The 19,767-nt window shown below is 38.3% G+C and overlaps 3 protein-coding genes and 1 long non-coding RNA gene across 5 annotated transcripts; 3 read left to right on the top strand and 1 right to left on the bottom strand.

Moving 5' to 3' along the window:
- Window positions 1–1,325: 1,325 nt before the first annotated feature.
- On the top strand, window positions 1,326–5,716 carry LOC310738650 (uncharacterized protein). Its single transcript, XM_083563800.1, has 2 exons — window positions 1,326–1,629; window positions 3,482–5,716. The coding sequence occupies exon 2, from the start codon at window positions 3,553–3,555 to the stop codon at window positions 4,546–4,548; it is 996 nt and encodes a 331-aa protein (XP_083419926.1). The 5' UTR covers window positions 1,326–1,629; window positions 3,482–3,552; the 3' UTR covers window positions 4,549–5,716.
- A 719-nt stretch (window positions 5,717–6,435) lies between these two features.
- Window positions 6,436–7,838, top strand: LOC310738649. The gene is made up of 2 exons (XR_014537131.1): window positions 6,436–6,468; window positions 6,667–7,838. It is a non-coding gene; the product is annotated as an uncharacterized lncRNA (long non-coding RNA).
- A 2,050-nt stretch (window positions 7,839–9,888) lies between these two features.
- Window positions 9,889–13,052, top strand: LOC310739049 (putative oxidoreductase YtbE). Of its 2 annotated transcripts, none has more exons than XM_083564650.1 (2): window positions 9,889–10,605; window positions 12,157–13,052. In XM_083564650.1, exon 2 carries the CDS (start codon window positions 12,157–12,159, stop codon window positions 13,012–13,014), a length of 858 nt encoding a protein of 285 aa, XP_083420776.1. In that variant the 5' UTR covers window positions 9,889–10,605; the 3' UTR covers window positions 13,015–13,052. The 2 variants fall into 2 exon arrangements, with proteins under 2 accessions (XP_083420776.1, XP_083420775.1); XM_083564649.1 differs by having other exon boundaries at window positions 9,889–10,621.
- Window positions 13,053–14,262: 1,210 nt separating this feature from the next.
- Window positions 14,263–17,352, bottom strand: bada (BCL2 associated agonist of cell death a). Its single transcript, XM_083563570.1, has 4 exons — window positions 16,885–17,352; window positions 16,608–16,712; window positions 15,600–15,823; window positions 14,263–15,415 (listed from the first exon to the last, which is right to left on the bottom strand). Exons 1-4 carry the CDS (start codon window positions 17,033–17,035, stop codon window positions 15,311–15,313), a joined length of 585 nt encoding a protein of 194 aa, XP_083419696.1. The 5' UTR covers window positions 17,036–17,352; the 3' UTR covers window positions 14,263–15,310.
- Window positions 17,353–19,767: the final 2,415 nt, after the last annotated feature.

Below are 19,767 nucleotides of genomic sequence, written 5' to 3'. Positions count from 1 at the left end.
CTAATAAACCTCTCCTAAGATCATAACTTTTTTTATGGACTATGTAAACTCAATATCATTTGCAAAAGTAAACTTCTATTGGACCTTTAAATGCTAAGAACTACACAATAATGCCATCTTGTCATCCATTAGTATCTGAGATATGGGTCTTTCCTGGTTTCAGCAGATTGGAACCCTGTTCTAGGACTCTGAATTACCTAAGAGTGACGCCAAGAAGGCCGTCGAGTGGACAGACTCAACTTGAAGCACTTTGCCTGGTCCTGCTATGGAAACGATGGCAATCAGTAGTACATTAATCCCCCGTTGATTGCGGTGGTTATGTTCCAAAACCGCCCGTGATAAACGAAAAACCGCAATAAAAGGACACCACCCAAAAAAAAATGCTATTTTATGTATACAGGACTGTACTGTGTTAGCATTTTACTTCATTTTATAATTAATAATTATATTGTTATTAATAAATTTCATTATTTCGACATAAAATTCCATCTTGATATCCACGAGAGGCCGGGAAAAGCAGCTAAACTAATGAGTTACGTGGCAAATGCAATTGTGTGATAAACCGGTGGCCTGAGACTCAAACCGCGGTAAAGCGGGGGATTAATGTAAACTATAGAAGGGAAATTGTTGGGAAAACTTCAGTTTCTCAATTTACTAACTTTAACTGAAAATGTTTTTTGTTTTTTTGTTCCCTCCATCAAACACACTTTACTGTCCCGGTCATCTGGTCATTTAAAAGTAATTCCCGAGTCACCCATATGGCCGTATTTACATTAATAAGCTATATATTTATAATTATTTACAATTATGTTGTTCGGGATTATTATTTTTTACAAACAAAAACCCAGGCCAATTAGAAAGAAAAAAAATTATGTTTCCGCCCGGTTTCGAACCGGGGACCTTTCGCGTGTGAGGCGAACGTGATAACCACTACACTACGGAAACCACCATGTCTAAGTGCTGAACAGTGCGCCTTTTAATAATAGTATATCATTTTTAGTATTTCTAAAGTAATTGAGAGTGTGTTAGAGAAGTGAAGAAAAGAGTGCAGGCAGGGTGAAGTGGGTGGAGAAGAGTGATAGAAGGAGTGATTTGTAATAGAAGGGTATCTGTAGGAGTGAAAGGGAAAGTTTATAGGATTGTGGTGAGACCTGCGATGTTGTATGGTTTAGAGACAGTGGCATTGAGTAAAAGACAGGAGATGGAGCTGGAGGTAGCAGAGCTGAAGAAACAAAACATCATATTGATTTCAATTACATTTCAGTGTAAGGTGCTGGTTTCAGTAAAATAATGATGCCCACCACTAGGGGGCGATAACCAAATTTAAACAATAACTTGCTTTCTTGGAATTTGGTGAGAATCACAGTCGGCTCAGATCATTAGAGTTGAGAATAAAGAGTATTTTGCCAACAACAAAAACAGCGGTAATACTACTACTACTACTACTACTACTACTAATAATAATAATAATAAACAATAGTAGTAGCAAGCCAGCACACAAGGTTGAACCGAATCAAAGCATCAGAATCGACTCCTGAGTCATGGTGACGTGATTCCCTTGAAGGTCACTTCCTGTGTCTACAGTAGCTGCAGGGGATCAGTGGTGATTGGTGTAGATTTGTATTTACGGTGGGTTTTTTCCACGTTTTCGCGTGTCTTGCATGCTTTTGTTACGTTGATATACAATATACTAATGATTTCCATTCACTGCGTGCACGGATACATACATACCCGTACACACTTCCTGGATGTAATAAAAGGTTAGGTGTAATTCTGAGCTAGCTGAGTTTTATTGCATTTAGGACTTACCAAAATATTATTTTATGTGTTTTGGGATATTGTTAATACGTTTTAATCATATAAACAGCATAGCAGCGCTAGAGAGACGCTGTAGCCTTGTATTGTTGGGTATTTTGCGGTAGACAAGACCGCAGCTGCAGCACAATAGCATGAGATGGTTGTTAGCTGGACAATACGTCGAGTTGTTTGAATTAGTTTTTTATATATATTTTTAAACAAAATTAATCTATTTTATTTTAGAACGAACAGTAATGATATTAGTTTTGATTGGGAACGCCGTTAGTTTCATTTAGGGCTCGGAGGTAAGACGAGACAAAATCTCGCGAGGTTTCCACATGTCACGTGACTTCTCCGGCCATTTTGTGGCTCTGGTTTTTCTTTTTTGTTTTCTTTTTTTATTGCGTACAATGATTAAAAAATAATCACAGGACAGATATAAAGAAGCGAGGGGGTCATACAGATAATGCAAAGGCATAGAAAAGTATAACACTCATTTAAAAAAAATGTTTTTTCAACATAAATAAAAGGTTCCTTAATAATTTTTTGGGGCCTTTGTTCCTTTTGAGAAGGTTTTGACATTTTCTTAAAGAAAGTAAAGAGGGACATCAGACTACCAGAGAAGAAAAGTCTAGTCTAATATTGGGTTTAAAATCAGGAGTCTTAAGATTAAACTTACCCAAGAGACAAAGCAATAAAACACTGTAATAAAAATTAACATCTTTTGAGTGAAAATCTGATGTAAAATTTACGGAAGCTTTATTTAACAGTAGTACGGTAACTTCTGACTAAAAAATGGATTCTTCTCTCAATGGATTCTTCAATATTACAAAAAGAGTGATACATTTTGACAGAAACTTCTCACAAGAAGGTTACAGGAGTAAGAACTATAACCGCTTTAGAAATGGAGTTCTTTCATTCGACTTGGTATAAAGAGTTTGTGAGGATAGGTCCAGAAATTTACAGATTTTTCAGGGTAAAGTAGTAAGCCTAGGATCGAGAAGTCACCCCATGATCTCATTGGCTAATTTCCATAGTTCCTGCACCATTATTTAGCACATAAATTGGATTGTAAATTGGGTCCCTAGTGGTCTAGTGGTTAGGATGCGGCGCTCTCACCGCTGCGGCCCGGGTTTGATCCCCGGTTAGGGAACCAACCCCAGCCACTCTTAGTGCCATTCCCAAGCCCGGATAAATGGGGAGGGGTTGCGTTAGAAAGGGCATCCAGCGTAAAAACGTGCCAAATCAAACATGCGGAAGATCCGCTTTGGCGACCCCTAACTGGAGAAGCCGAACGAAAGTTTATTGGATTGTATTGTATCGTAATTTATGCTGGAGTCAAGATTGAGTAAACTATTGATTAATTTACAAACCTAAATGAGAGAAACAATGGCAACTTTAGTTTTAATATGATGTTCGATATAATGCGACGTTAATTTTCAGCCCACAGATCTCAATCAAGTTAGATCTTTGGCAAGAAAAGTTTTTCTTTGATTTAGCATATCGAAAAGGAACACTTTCCTGAACAAATTTACAATAAAACATAACCGGATATAGATTATGTAGGTTACTTTGAGTTAAAGGGTCTAAAAACTTAAAAAAAAAAATTGGAGTCAATCTCAGCAATTGCTTGTTAACACATCCTTGGTGAAAGTTTGATGTTCTTTCTGATATTTGCTTTTAGGACTGTGTCCATTTTCCAGGGAACCTGCTTTACCCGTCCAAAATCCAGTGTCCCGAGTGCAGCCACTAAAAATGGTGAAGATATTTGTGGGTAATGTAGCTTCAGCCACCACTGAAGCAGAACTGCGCGCATTGTTTGAACAACACGGTGTTGTGTCAGACTGCGACATCCTGAAAAACTATGGCTTTGTGCACATGGACGAGGAGGACGCGGCTCAAAAAGCGGTCGCAGCTTTGCACAAGCACGTGCTCAACGGCTCGCGCATCACCGTAGAGTACGCCACCACCAAGGTGCGCAACGCCACCAAGATCTATGTGGGCAACGTGCCCGAGGGTGTCACAGCTTCCAAAATCAAGGAGCTCTTCCAGCCATATGGCAAAGTGGTGGAGTGTGATATTGTGAAGAATTACGCGTTCGTTCATATGCAGAGGGAAAACGAGGCCTTGGAGGCCATCAGGGAGCTTAATCATACCAAATTGGAGGATCAAAAAATCTTTGTGTCCCTCTCTCGCAGTAATCAAGCCAAAAATAGCAGAGGAGATGACTATTTCCCGCCTCCTCCTCATCACTATCCGCCCCATCCGCACCACCCTCCTTACTTGCCCCCCCGTCCTCCACTCGGCGATTTCTATCCGCCTCGAGGTCGTCTTCCGCCGCCACCACTCCCGCCGCCACCTCCGCGCTCCTACTATGACCGTGACGCATATGAGAGGGGAGTTCGCCACGACCCTTATGCCCCCGCCCCGGACTTTTACGAGCGGGACCCCTACGAGCGGCGCCCTCCGCCTCCGCAGCGACCCCCTTCGCCTCCCGTTGCCCCTCGCTACTACCGAGAGCGCAGCCCTATGGGCAGTCGTCGGTCTCTGCTGCCTCCGCCGCCCCCACCGCCTCCGCCACCGCCTCCTAGCTACATGCGCAACTATGCCCGTGGCGCTTCGGGTTCTGCACTTCCTCCCCCGTCCTCCGCCGCAACCTCCGGCTATCAGCGTTACTCGCTCGGCTCAGGCTTTGATAAAGATGATTACATGGAGGACAAGTATAGCAATGGCTTCAGCCGTGGCTACTAAGCTTGCTTTGTCCAGAAAGTCTATACATTTCCCTTTTTGTATAAGGCAAGCCAATTAAACAGGCAGGAAATAGGAAATTTCTTACGATGCTTGTAGCCGATTCTCACAGTTTGTATAGTGCAACTAATATTCTGTAAAACTGTTCTTAGACTATTAGAAAATTGTCAAATGCTGATTGAATTTAGAATTTAGACAGTTTTAATTTTTTTTTTATCTATAGCATAAGAATGTAGGTGTTTTTGCTTCGAGTATCATTTCAAGACGCAAGATTTGATTTCTTCAAACTTTCTTTAATTAACTGTTCTCTTTTGCATGTGTGTTAGTGTAGATTGTGAGGGACTGCCTAGTACATATGAGTGTGTTGTTCACATTGATATTATTTGTTCCAGAGACATAATGTGCCCCTTTTTTTAATGAAACCTAGCCCACACCAGCATGGATGACTTTCTTTTACAAAAATCCGGCATATATTATTCCACTAGATTTCTTTTCTCAAAGCATGAAATGTGACTTGCATGATTAAGGATGGTTTTGATACAAACTTAGTCCTGTTAAACATAAGAAAGAGGAGGAAGAGGGAGGATGCTGTTAAATATGTGGTAGTTGGCAGAACCGGGGGACGCCGACCCGACTGTACAGCCGCTCGAGCACCACATCGACTCGGGCCGCAGCGCTTGGGGAACAACGTCGCTTCCTAGGAAAAAAAACAGCGTCAACTAAAGGAAACTCGGGGCGGGGGGGGGGGACGACAAACGACCACCCGCTACATAAAACGAACACTACTACAACGTAGTCGTATTGCTCCTATATAATTGTGATAAACCGTTTACACAGACTCTGTAGCCTTTCTTGATATTCAAGACGTTTTAACATCTCGACACACTGGACATGCTTGTGATTAAAATCATTACCAAAACCCACATATTGTAGCCTATCCTACGTGTGATGGTGTTTCCCTACGTTCCTTTTGTTAAAAGATTGATTAAAATGTACCTCTGAAAACCTATATCTCGACTCTGGATGCAAGCCGATGTCTCTTGAAGTTCTTGAACGGGTGTCCGAACGCAAGTCGATTTTTGGTTGGTGTGCTTACTTGAAAAAAAAAGAAAACACTGTGTTAGCAATCGCTGTCTCTCCAGCCGGTTAAATAAAACATCGATTGATATGACTACCGATTTTTTTTCCCGATTGTACCGTTTTTGTTTGTTTTTTGAATCCTCTCTGACTGTCGCACACATTCCCCGCACCCGTGAACACTCGTTTTCGTGCAAGTGACCTGTTCACCTGGACTCTCTCTCTTTCACAAATAAAGCCAAGACTCAAGCTCATGAGAAATGGTTTTGTAGTGACCAATAGTACTCCAAAATTTCCACCACAAAGTCTGCCATTACTCTACTGCCCCAGAATGATCCCTGGCCATCCGATATTTGCATGATTAAATGCTTTCCTAGCTAACTGTGTTCCATTTCATAAAACACGGGTAAGTTATATACACAGGTAAGTAATACTGAAAAGTGTGTTTGGTTTTTATTGACTTCTTTTCATGATTTTTGGAGCACTATTGTCATATGTGTACCCCCCCCCCCCTTTTTTTTTTCTCTCTCAATACAAGTCATTTCTTGTTTGAATTTTTTTGTGGCTTTTTTTTTCATCTTGTGGAATTTCTAGTGATTTAAGACTGCGTTTTTGTGCCACGTAAAATAATAAAAAACCGGTACGATCATGAGAATAAAGTCGTAGCAATACGAGAATAAAGTCGAAATATTTAGAGAGTAAAGGCGACATTTAAGAGACTGAAGTTGAGCAGTAAAAGATTAAAGTGGTAATATTTTGAGAAAAATAACGGAATTGCAAGAATCGTTTTGTTTTTAATAAAGTTGATGTTGAGGATTTTGGAATAAGTAAATTCTTTGTCTTCTGGTTCATCAGCACAAAAGTTTAAATTAGTAAACAAACACTGCAGCAGTTATGTAGGAAACTTTAATTTATTCAGAAGTAAAAATCAGACAGACATTGGGAAAATTGGGAAAGAGGAGGAAATTGACTCTTGTGCAGGTTGAAATGGCGACCTGTGGATGATCAAAGAAATCGGCGTCTCCGACATCGCCAGTACTTCAGCCGGGGTCTTTTACTCGTATTGCTACAGTTTTATTTTCGTAATTTCGACTTAATTCTTAAAATATTTCCCTTTATTTATTTATTTATTTATTTATTTATTTATTTATTTATTTATTTATTTATTTATTTATTCTATATATATATGTGTGCCAACATCTTGGAAAGAACCCCATATGGGTGTGATGGTCAGGTGTCCACAATTATTTTGCCATGTGAAGGTTTACACCATAGACACACCCCCAAAACAAGCAATATGCCTAGGCTAGAACCCCTGTCAGCCTTGTGAAAGTTCACTCCCTTGCAATAGGATCCAAGTAAGTAGAAATGCCTATTGCTCTGATTGGTCAGACTTTGGTTGGTGGCATAGAGTGGACATTTAGTTTACATTTTGCCAAATACAGCATTTTTCCAAATACAATGAAAAATTTATTTGTGTTCTGGGAACTAGGAGGGTGATGCCAGAAGTTTGATTCTGTGGTTATTGAGCCATTTTTCTGTGGATGTATCCATGACCTAGTTGTAGCTTCATGGCTTGTTTGCAGCAAAATTTTTTTAAATTACTTATTAAATTTCATGATTCAGTCTCCTAGAGCCCAGGACCCCACTTAACAGTAGAATTAGTGTTTTTATTTGTTCTCATTTTTATTCCAAACCCATACCGAAAAGAACTTAGTTCCACGAAACTGGAACCAGGCTACTGTATTTGTGGTTTGATGAAAGGAAAAGGCTTTAAACTGGCATAACCTCCAAAACGGTTGGTTGTCATGGAGGTGCTGCCAGCTTCTGCAGATATTTAGCCACAATGCCTCCTTAATCATAACCATCCTGCACACTGGATGTGAAGGGTTAAATACAGCTTTGTTCTCTTCTAGGCGAGAACATTATTGCTCCCCTTGTTTTAAACTTCTTGCATAACTCTGAGTGTGGATATGGTTATTTTCATGCATGTAGCTATTTTTAAAGCCATTGCCTGATTTATGAAGGTCAACACTCTCATTCTCAATTTATTTTTGTATTCTCTAATCCTTCCCATGTTGATGAATAAGAGATTCTGGCCTGTGTTCTGTGTATTTATAGCCCAGAAAAACACGGTCACGCACAACTGTTGAGTTCAAGTGAACAAAAAGTTCAATCTAAACCCGAATATCCATTATTATAAGTATTTTTGTTCTTATAAATGTCTGGGACTGTGGGGCTTTGTTTGAGTATAACATGCAGTTTAATACTGTCTCAGCAAATCCCTGACATTCATTAAAAAAAAAAAAAAAAAAAATCATTAATAGAAATTGGACAATCTACCCCCTTAAACTCCGATTTCTTTGTAATCGTTTCTCTTAGTGTTTTCTTGAATAGGCTTTCAGGTGAAAATTTAACAAATTCTTATAGACAGGCTTTAAAAACACTGTACAGACAATTATATTAAAAATAATTAAGATAGCAGGAATCATTTAAATTCACTATTGAACAATTGTGTTTATAATCCAAGATAAATGTTTTAAATTACTGTTAATAATAAACAATAAACAATGTTTTATTACTTTATCTTTGATTATATTTAAAATAATAGTTTTCGAACTGTTTTTAAGGCCTGTCTATGAGAATTTGTTAATCTTTTTATTTTTATTTTTTTATTTTTTTCTTAATTAATCTTTTGGCTTGAAAACAGATTTTAATCACTCGATAGTTGTATTTGTTTTATAATTTGAGTACAAAACTAAAGAGACAAGAAACACTTTTAAACACCAGGCTTATTTTGACACTATATTGTACTCAACAAAAGTACAAAAGTAGTGATACAACTGACTTTTTCAGCCGTATGTGGTACTTCATCAGACTGTTACCACGAAGTCAGAGGTAGACAATTGTAAAGGGTGTCTTTGGATGCGCTACAATTACATTCTCCTTTCACCTGAATTAGGAGACCCAAATCTGTTCCAGCAATGCCCCTGTACACAAAGCAAGCTCCATAGAGATATTCTATACATAGTTTGTAGTGAAAGATCTTGATTGGCCTGCTGTAGATCTCTCTATAGGAATGAATTGGAACACTGACTGCACCCCAGGCTTCCTCAACAACATTAGTCTCTGATTTTACTAAAACCCTTGCAAGTGAATGAGCACAAATCTCCACAATCTAAAAACTCCAAAATTAGAGATTGGAGATGAATTGGAGATTATGGTAACAGCAAATTGGAACTGAATGTGGAACTGGATGTTTAAAAAGCACATGTGAATCTCATAGTCCACAAACCTTTGTTCATATAATAAATTAGAAAAAGATGGAAATTTGTATAAATTTATTTTAGGAATACCAACTGATTGTATGTCACCTAATAAAAATATTGTTCTACTAATGAATCTAAATTACAGTGTAAAACTTTAAACAAAAAATGTTTCTGTAATAAACTAATTGCTCACTGCACTGGCATGTATGGGATAAATCAGAGTAGTAGGTATCTAAGAACACAACTGCTCTGCAGCCCAAATTTGCCTATTGCCCTGAAAAGCATTTATCGGATATGGTCCTTTGTCCTCATATTTCATATAATCATATATGATTTTAAATACCTGTGTAATAAAGCTTTATAACATCAAATCAGATTGACAGTCATTGAAATGATGCGCTATGCTTATATTTAGAAACTGCATAATTTATGATGCCTGGTTTAGAATCAGGGAAGGCACTGTGTTTTATAGTAAGGATGTCCCCCACATAGTTACAAAGGCATTATCTCAGTATGGCCTTGGTGTACTCAAGCAGTGCCATGCAAATCATGATGATTTTGTAGAAATGTTATATAAATTGGCAAATTTGAATTTAATTTAAGGTCAGTATTATTTAAAAAATTATTAATTGCACTATATATATATATATATATATATATATATATATATATATATATATATATATATATATATATATATATATATATATATATATATATATATATATATTTGTTCCTCTGTTAATCATGTCTTTAACAAACATGTCTCTTGTCTCTTGTGTCTGTATGAATCGTGAATAAAGACAAATCTATTATTATATTCTGGGTGTCTTCTGCATTATTACATAATGATGGATGTCCTGTGTCTCTGACAGATCTTGTAGTTTAATGCATGGAAAAGAAATGCTAAAAAAAACATAAACAGAAATATTGGTGCATGTTCAGATAAATGGCTTCGCTGAGCATAAGGGAGTCATAAAAAAATAAATAAAACATTGGAGGCTGTTCAGCTACAAGGTTACTTGTTTGATCTTAAGATGGGTTTATAATCAGATTTTTTCCATGTTCTCTTCATGACCTTGCTCTGGTTTCATACCTCCTTACCTAAACATCTATTATTGTTGATTGTCTGTTTTAAATCATAATCTGGCATGCATTTTTACAGCATTTTGGCAAAAGCCCTTATCCAGAGCAGTTTACAGTTATCTCACTTATACAGCTGAGCAAGTGATAGTTATGGGGCCTTGGTCATAGACCCAGCACTTGTTGGTGCTGGAATTTTTAACTCATGACCTTCCGATTCCACCTCTCTATGGATATTCTCAGGATAAACCTGCTACTGATGATGAATGGATTGGCTTTTGATGCTGTATAAAAGTTTAAAAAAACAGTGGCACATCCCAATCCAGACATTTGAGAATCTCCTGTCTTGCACAGTTCACTGTTATTCTTGTACCACCTTCAATACATCTAAGCCAACTAATCAACAGATCTGTGGATGAAGTGGTTTGTTAGGGCAGGAAACGAAAATGAGAGCTGTCTAGTTGGTTTGCTTGTTCTAATAAAAAATATTGATTGATAATTTCCCCAACCATTATTAATCATAAATGATAGTGAGCGCCCCCTGTGGCTGAAGGACGCGGTGCAATTAAGCAGCCGGAAGTTGTTCAACGGAAGTTGGTGAATGGTTTGAAAAGTGAAGCGGTATTATAAAGTAAGTCTTAATACAAGTGAGTATTTATGATGGTTTTGATTATTGTAATTGATAAATGCTAATTAGAAAAATGTTGGTTCGTTACTATAGCTATACATTTTTAATTATCTTCAACTTCTTGTTTTATAACGTTTAATTTCAAAGCAGAACGTCACTTTTATCTCACTTTATTACAGAAAAGCATGGCGTCCGTCTCTACCCTGAAGTCAATCCAATAGTTAGAATAAATTACAACCTGTCGTGAGACTATAACATATTAAACTATACATACAAAGTTGTGCGTAGGAACCATATTATTATTTAAATATAGTTCAAATACATCAGTATTTTTATTTATTATATCAAGTACATTTAAAAGCAAATACAGTGGATGTCAAATGTTTGGAAAAACCTGCTCTTTTATGATTTTTGACAGACCACCTGCCTAATATTGTGTTGGTCTCTATGTTGCTGCCAAAAAACAGTCCTGACCTGTCAGACATTAACAGCATTAACTTGTACAGTAATTTCAGTAACTCGTCTGATGGATCGGACCACATGCACCAGCCTTCGCTCCCCAAATGCATCAATGAGCCTCGGCTGCCCATGAGCCTGTCGCCGGTTCACCAATGTTCCTTCCTTGGAGCACCTTTAATAGATACTGACCACTGCAGACCAGGAAAACCACACAAAAACAGTCTAGACATCACAATTAGGCCCTCGGCAAGCCTCGCTCAAATCCTTACGCTTCCCCATTTTTCCTGCTTCTAACACGTCAACTTTGAGAAAAAAATGTTGCTGCCTAATAAATCCAACCTACTAAAAGGTGCCATGATGAAGAGATGATCAGTGTTATTCACTTTACCAGGCATAATGTTATTCCTGATCAGTGTATAAACGTACAGATGTTTCACTTTATTATTATTGAAAAATGTTCTTGGCATGCAACGTTAGTTTCTTTAGGAACTAGTGATTAAGAAAGGAAGGAAGGACAGATGTACAGCCAGACAGAGAATTAAGAAAGGAAGGAAGGACAGATGTACAGTCAGACAGAGAATTAAGAAAGGAAGGAAGGACAGATGTACAGTCAGACAGAGAATTAAGAAAGGAAGGAAGGACAGATGTACAGTCAGACAGAGAATTAAGAAAGTAGGGATGGACAGACGGACAGTTAGATGGAGAATTAAGAAAGGAAGGAAAGAGGGATGGACAGACGGACAGTTAGATGGAGAATTGAGAAAGGAAGGAAAGAGGGATGGACAGACAAACAGTTAGACAGAATTTAGAAAGGAATGAATAAACGAATGAACCTAAAGAACCAGCAACACTTCCTACTGATAGTCTTTAAAGCACTACTGAAAGTTGGTCTGGAGGGCATCTGCACCTGCCATAAATGAAACTGGAAAAAAGGATAGACAGACAGAAGGACGAAAGGGAGGAAGGCTGGATCACTTTGCTAGAACACCTCTCCCTGTCACAGCAGTGACACATTTCTGGCAGCGTTGTAAATGAAAATAAAGTTGTAACTTTATTGTTTTTGTCTCGCTTGACGAAAGTTTTTTTTTTTCTCAGATGAATGCAGTTACTCTCAACTCTGGAACACAGCTTCCTCTCTTGGGTCTAGGCACATACAAGCTGCACACTTATGAAGAGCTGTACATGTCCGTCAGTGCTGCTCTTGATGCCGGATATCGTGCCTTTGACACTGCTGCAGCATATGGGAATGAAGGTCATCTAGGGCAAGTCATTAGGGAACTCCTGCCCAAGCATGGCCTTGCACGTTCAGATGTGTTCCTCATCAGCAAGCTTGGACCGGAATCACATGGTCCCAGAGCAAAAGAAGGCTGCTTGAGAAGTCTGCAACAGCTGGGTTGTGAATACATAGACTTGTATCTGGTGCACTGGCCAGGAGTTTTGGGTTTAGATCCAGCAGATACTCTTCATGCCAGGTATCGCTTGCAGAGCTGGAGTGTCCTTGAGGAACTCTATGATAGTAAGAAGTTCAAGGCCATTGGGGTCTCGAATTACACCACAAGACATCTTTTAGATCTGCTAGAAAGCTGCCGCATGCCTCCAGCAGTGCTGCAGATGGAGTGTCACCCGAAACTTGTTCAAAAACAACTAAGGGACATATGCAAAGAGGCAGGCATTCACTTCCAAGCGTACTCCTCTCTCGGAAAAGGCGCACTTCTGAAGGACCCAGAGGTGAAGGACATTGCTGAAAGCTGTGGACGAACTCCAGCTCAGGTGTTACTCCGGTGGGCCGTTCAGCAGGACATCTCTGTGCTGCCTCGCTCGTCACAGCCGCCACTAGTTCAACAAAACAGCAAGATCTTCGACTTTGAGTTGAGCGAAAATGAAATGCTGAGACTTTGTGCCCTAAACTGTGGAACTAGACATTGTACAAGAGATTCAACCTGTATTAAATAATGCATTTGTAATAAAAACAAATTTCTGTATTTGAGAAACGATTCAAAGTTTAAATCTGTCTGATATGCCTAAGCCCAGTTTAAACGTGTCTTTCATATGGATTGTGCTTGTTTCAAATGTACGTCTTTTAAAGAGGTTTAAAATCACAAAGTGGCTGATACCTGGTCAAATAAAAAACTTTTAGGAACATATATCAACATATGCAGTATCTCAAAAGTGAGTACACCCCTCAAATTTCAGCAACCATTTTAGTATATCTTCTCAAGGGACAATACTATACTTTTCATTTCTATAGTATTGTTCCTTGAGAAGATATATTAAAATGGTTGATGAAATGTGAGGGGTGTACTTACTTTTGTAAGATACTGTATGTATATATTATATATCTTTCTATCTCTCTCTCCCTCTTTGTCGAGTAAAACATGCTCCTGAGGTACCAGAGACCAGTGTTCCCGTCGTTTTCGGCTCTTCTGATCTGCAGAATTCATGCCCTACCTCTGCATGGAGTTTTCTTCAACTTAAGACACTCTGTGCAGCTGGGGATGCTTCCAAGTCAAGTTTATTGCTGTAGCGCTTTTCACAACAGACATTGTCTCAAAACAGCTTTACAGAAATTCACAGTTAAGGTGGATGGTGTGTGTTTATCCCTGATGAGCAGCCATGGCGACTGGCAAGGAAAAACTCCCTTAGATGTTATGAGGAAGAAACCTTGAGAGGAACCAGACACAAAAGGTGGGGAACCCATCCTCATTTGGGTGACATAAAAGTGTGATTATAGTCTTTAAACAATACAGAACACTGGAGAGTGAGAACTAACATCAGCACTGAAATGTAAGATCCACATCAATATCCTAAAGATCCATAAAATTACTGAGCATCTGAAAAACTTTGAGGTTGGTTTTGGAACGTAATTAATAGCAACAGTCTCCTACGATGGTTCAGGACCACATGTTGCATAAACAGTTTTGCATTTAAGCACCTATAACTGCACCTCAACAATGATGGAACTGTAATGAGTTCCCTTTTGAGTCTGGTTCCTCTCAAGGCTTTTTCCTCATGCGATCTCTGGGAGTTTTTCTTTCCACAGACGCCACCGACTCGCTCCTTAGAGACAAACTCATAGGCACTTAACACTTGTACACTCTTTTATACAACTTTTTTTAACTGGTTTATCTCTGTAAAGCTGCTTTGAGACAACGTCTATTGTTAAAAGTCTTCTAAAAATGAGGAAATAATTGAAATGAATACCGAATTCCAAATTTTATTTGATTTGATCACAAATAATTGATTAAACCAATAATACAAGCAGAACAAACCATTATACAAACAGTTCCATCACAATATATGAAATGCCGTATAAATTCTTACCAAGAGCTTGTGAAAAAGACAAATTGAAACACGTTTCAAGTAAGGCATCACCAAAACGCCTAGAATCAAGACCAGCTTACGCAGCATTCGGGTTGTCCGTCTGTGATGATTTGCTTAACCACAGGTTTGGCAGAAACTCTCTGTTCTTTTGCATACAAAGCAATGTAACCCAAGCTGCTAAAGTCCAGTGCTGTGTGTGTATAAAAGGCTGAAGACAAACCATCAGTTCTTCCATTAGGAAAATATGTACATTAAAAGGCATGAAATCCAAACATTTCAAACACATTATGCACTCAGGTCTCCAATTGATGTTTTACACTGGAAATGGAAACGGTACAAAAAGCAACAGCAAACGTCTTGATAAAAGAAAACCCTGAGCCGGACCTGACTGAATTAGACCAATACCCGCATAATTCTTAAACCAGCACTACACACGATTTTTTTTTTTTGAGTCCATGGATTATACGTACATTTCACCATCAAAATCCTTTAAAATCTTCCATAAGACAAATGTTTAAAACTTAACATATAGATCTATATATATATATTTATTTATTTGTAAAAGACATCATAGAACAATATATCACATTTCTTACCAAATATTCATTTTAAAGGGTACCATTTAATAAATAATTCATAGATATTTAGGGGTTGAATTGATCAGTAGATGTGAGATTGTCCATAAATATCACAGATTGTCAAATCAGATTGTCAAATCTGCTTAAAAGTATTTATCATGTATTGCAGTGGTTGAATGCTTTAGCACCTTTCTTCTATTTTTCACTGATCTTCTTTTTTTCTTTTAATCTATACAGGTTTGATCGAGCACTTTGATTGAAAAAAGGCCATATCGGTGACGACACATGACCAGCCTTTGTCGTGATGATTGTTGCTTCACTTTTCTCTCCGTTTTAACTTTGTGGAAATTTTATTCTCTTCCCTCCTCTTCTCTCGAACCCCAGATGAAGGAGAACCACCCACGGTTTGGTTGCTTCTGTGACCCCTTTCCAGGACTGTTTACTCGCCGTAAATCCTGGCAACATCCAGATATTAGAAATAAATAAACACACAGGGTCAAAACACACAGCTTTGCTCAGACGAACCTTCAGCTGGTCGTATGAGTGCAGTACATATCTTTATTTGCTCACAGTGTTCATTCTGTACATTAAGTCACGCATCGTCAATATAACCTTAAAATCATTTGAATCAAAACTCACCCCTCTGTCCAGCCAGGTGTCGAATTCATCGCTCATCCTCCTCAGCTGTCGTCCATACTTCTTAGCTTTCCACAGTGCGGCGGGAGCGGACTGGGATCGGCCTCGGAATGGCGCTCCATCTGAAGTCTCTTCAGCCGCAGTTCCATCCTGGAGCTCGGCGTCTTCCCAGCGGCTCACTGTGTGTACCTGGGACTCAGAATAGAGCCGCACTCGACCTCCGACCCCTGATACAACAACAGAGTGAGCAAGGGATTAGTAAAACATCCATAATTGTTATCTTAGCTTTAAAAAAAAATTATAAAAAAAAAAAAAAATATATATATATATATATATATATATATATATATATATATATATATATATATATATATATATATATATATATGTTGTATATCTCTCTTATACAACAGGTTTCATTTATATTAGAACATCTATTACTAATAATTCTTTAGCAGCTGGATTTTTTAAATGAATTACTTAATTAAATGAAATACTTAATTAATTAAGACACTGATCCTCAGAAAATCACTTGCCAAAAAAAGACAAGTAACCATTTGATTACTCAGCTGATCAGGATGTCAGCCAAACAAATCATGTCAATTAGTTTTAATATTAATAAAGAATCTAAGATAGCAATATCGGAGAAAGGGAATTAGATTAGGGAATTCTACCAAGCTGGTACATGCTTTTTACATTTCTTATAGTATTAAGTAGTTTGGATTGGAAAGTGCACCAGCGATGGATAATGTGTACACTTGTTATTCTGCAGATGTTCTTCACGAGGTCAACAGTAGGTAGGTAGGTAGGAAGGTGATAGATAGATAGATAGATAGATAGATAGATGGATAGATGGATAGATAGATAGATAGATAGATAGATAGATAGATAGATAGATAGATAGATAGATAGATAGAACAGACAGACAGACAGACAGACAGACAGACCACTTTCAAATTTTTATCTAATCTTCATAAATATCCAAACCTCATATCATTGGTGAGCACTTACTTGGTGGATCAATATTCCCGGTCTTCTCTGACCATCTTGATTCGTCGTCATCCAAAGGATCGGTTTCTCCTCTTACACTGTGTGGCGTCTCACCCATTGTGAAAGCTGGTAGCAATGAATGATCACAGGTTCACCTGTTAGTCAAGTCATCTACTGAACAGTATTACAGTATAGAACAATGAGTCAGTGCAGGAACAGTAATGTCCGGCATCTTCATGCAAGCTTGTAGGTTGACATGGTAATGTTGGGGGGGGGGGGGGGGGGTGTTACAAGTCACCTGTAATTCTTGATGAATTCTTGTTGAAGAAGTGATTCAGAATCGTTGCTCCTTCTTCACTCCCTATTCTTGTGTTTATTACTTGTGTGTATCCTTCCTTTTCGGAATGAAAATGGGCTTTCCTCAGTTTCAGAAGGTATTGATTGCTCATGGCCCGAGACACACCCAAATAACAAAAGGCACCATGCCTAAATTAATCAGCGAGGTTCACACACACACACACACACACACACACACACACACACACACAGTCTCTCTCCCTGTTTTACTCTTCACATCACCGAATGGGAATAAAGAGCAAACCCACAGCACGTTAGGAGACATCCAGTCCAAGTGATTGTCTTCAGCGGTCTCATTGTCCGGTTCCTCGCCTCCTCCTGTCTTATCTTTTTTGAAACGGCGTGTGTATGATCTCATATCATCACGGCTTTATTGTTGTTGTCTGTGTACAGTAGTGTACAGTTTCACATCCTGGCCAATCACATGCAACGAGGCTTTCCGGCTCAGCCAATCAGGGGCGACTAGGCGCTCTAGCACAGCCAATCAGAGCCCGCTGCTAGGCTATTTTTTTTTTCATGGCTATTCTAGCAGACGTCACTGTTGCGGTAGACAGCGTGCGAAGTCCTGCCACTTGTTTACTTCCTGAGGTTATAAAACACACAAAGAGGAGGGAAAGAATACAGAAAAAATGCAGTAAAGACGGTTTGTTTCATTTCTTAAAACATTCACGATGGTGTTTTCTTATGCGAAATGGCAAATTTGCACCGCTAAAACCCTCTTAGGTCCATTTTCTTCCTAGTGATTATGGATACTGGCTGCTAGAGGAAATTATTCTAAGCCTGTAAGAAGTCTGTGGAGAAATTTCGAGAAATACAATGCTCCTTTTCACCTCTAGATGGAGACAAAGCACCTTTAACCACTTTGAGTGGTCTACAATTATTCACACGTTTAATATCTGTAATATTGGTTCTACCTGATAAAAAAAAGTGCACCAGGGATTAAAAACCTCATGAAACATACAGCCAAAATCAACACAGACCATGGTTCTTTCCAAAATTTTGCCACAATACTGTAAGTTGTATTGGATATCTTTGGATACTGTAACCTTGAGAATTCCTTGACTGGAACTACAAGGCCAGTGGTGGACGATGTACAGAAAGCATGCAAAGTTAAACGTGTTAAAAGTGCTCTCTTTAAACTTTCACTTGGGTAAAGTGCAAAAATATCCAAAGAACTATGATTTGTTACGGCTAAAATATTCCGATTGTAATTTTTGTGACATGACTCTTCGCCTAATCAACTCAGTTCATGTGAAAAGTCTCGAATGTTACTCTCAGCGCACCGATCTATTAATAGAATGATATTAATTAATCAAACACTGATTAATTGAATTTCGCACAGTGCATGATGCACCTGCACATGAGTTTTCTCTGGCTGATTTTTTGCACACTGTGTACACCTGCCTAACTATTACTATGACTTTTATTGCTGTTATTATTATTATTTTATATTATTATATTTATGTTCATCATTATATTATAAAGCGAACCAGCTAAATGTCTTAATAATATCTATTATATTTATAAAATTATCATAATTAAACCTTTTCAACTACTTTAAAGCCACGGGGGTTGTGGCGAGTTCGAGTCAGGAGTTTCTTCCATCATTTATTCCTCTCAAAATGTGCTGGCTGCTGAACTGATGCTGAAATGTATGTCGGTGATAAGTAGATACACACCAAGCGACAATCAAAACAAGTTCGAAACAATACAGAACCTTCTTTTAAAGGGCTATCTTTTGAGCAGTATAAAGAATATTTCATTACATTTCTCCTTCAAACCATGTCACTGTTATGCCTGTAATGTAGGAGTGTGTAAAATAAACACATTGTTTTTGCATTTTCTGGAATCCCTGTGTTATGTCATAAAGGAATTTGATTTGGAATGATTGTAAATGATCTATTACAGATGACAAATTCCCACCATGAGTACGATTGATTATATGTCATGCTCCCTTGTGACTCAAACACACACACAGATCTATTGATGAGACTGCAGGAATGCTTCAGTGGAGTGATCGAAATAAACTCAATATTAACAAATAAGTACAACAATTCTTGACATGATAATCAGCTATGTGTAGTTAGAATGTGATATTTAGTAAAATATTAGTTATTTAAATTTAATTAAAAGTGTGCTGTGATTTTTTTTTTAAGAACTAAATTTTTATTCATTTTTATACATCACATCTGGCTTTAGAAATAAATTCCAGGATTAAAAGTAATGCATTTATATCCTGAATCTATGTAAACTTTATGGACAAAGGTTTATGGACGCCCAACTGTACTGTACTGTACCCAAGCATGTGCTTTTTGAACATCCCATTTCACATTTAGTCCCCATTTGCTGTTATAATATCCTCCATTCTTCTGGGAAGATGTTCCCACTAGTTCCCACTATGTTCTCTTAGACTTTGGAGTTTGTTTATGGAGATTTGTGCTTATTACAAAGGTGTTCAGTAGGGGTTATGGTTGAGCTCTGTATCAAGTCATCTATAGCTAGAAATCTATATAGTGTAGTAAGTATATGCCAAATTATATCTTTTGATGATTATAGTGATAATGATGATGATAGGTGGTCTAGTGGTTAGGATGCGGCGCTCTCACCACTGCGGCCCGGGTTTGATCCCTGGTCAGGGAACCAACCCCAGCCATTAGGGTTGCACAAGCCAGTGCACTCTTAGTGCCGGTCCCAGGGCCGGATAAATGGGGAGGGTTGCGTTAGGAAGGGCATCAAGCGTAAAAACATGTGCCAAATTATGTACCAAAAAAATGTGCCAAATCATGAATACAGATGATCCGCTGTGGCGACCCCTAATGATAGA

Source organism: Silurus aristotelis (assembly GCF_946808225.1).
Source record: "Silurus aristotelis genome assembly, chromosome: 16".
NCBI lineage: Eukaryota > Metazoa > Chordata > Actinopteri > Siluriformes > Siluridae > Silurus > Silurus aristotelis.
The sequence above is the reverse complement of the archived record's forward strand: the minus strand, read 5'-3'. Positions and strand labels throughout refer to the sequence as shown.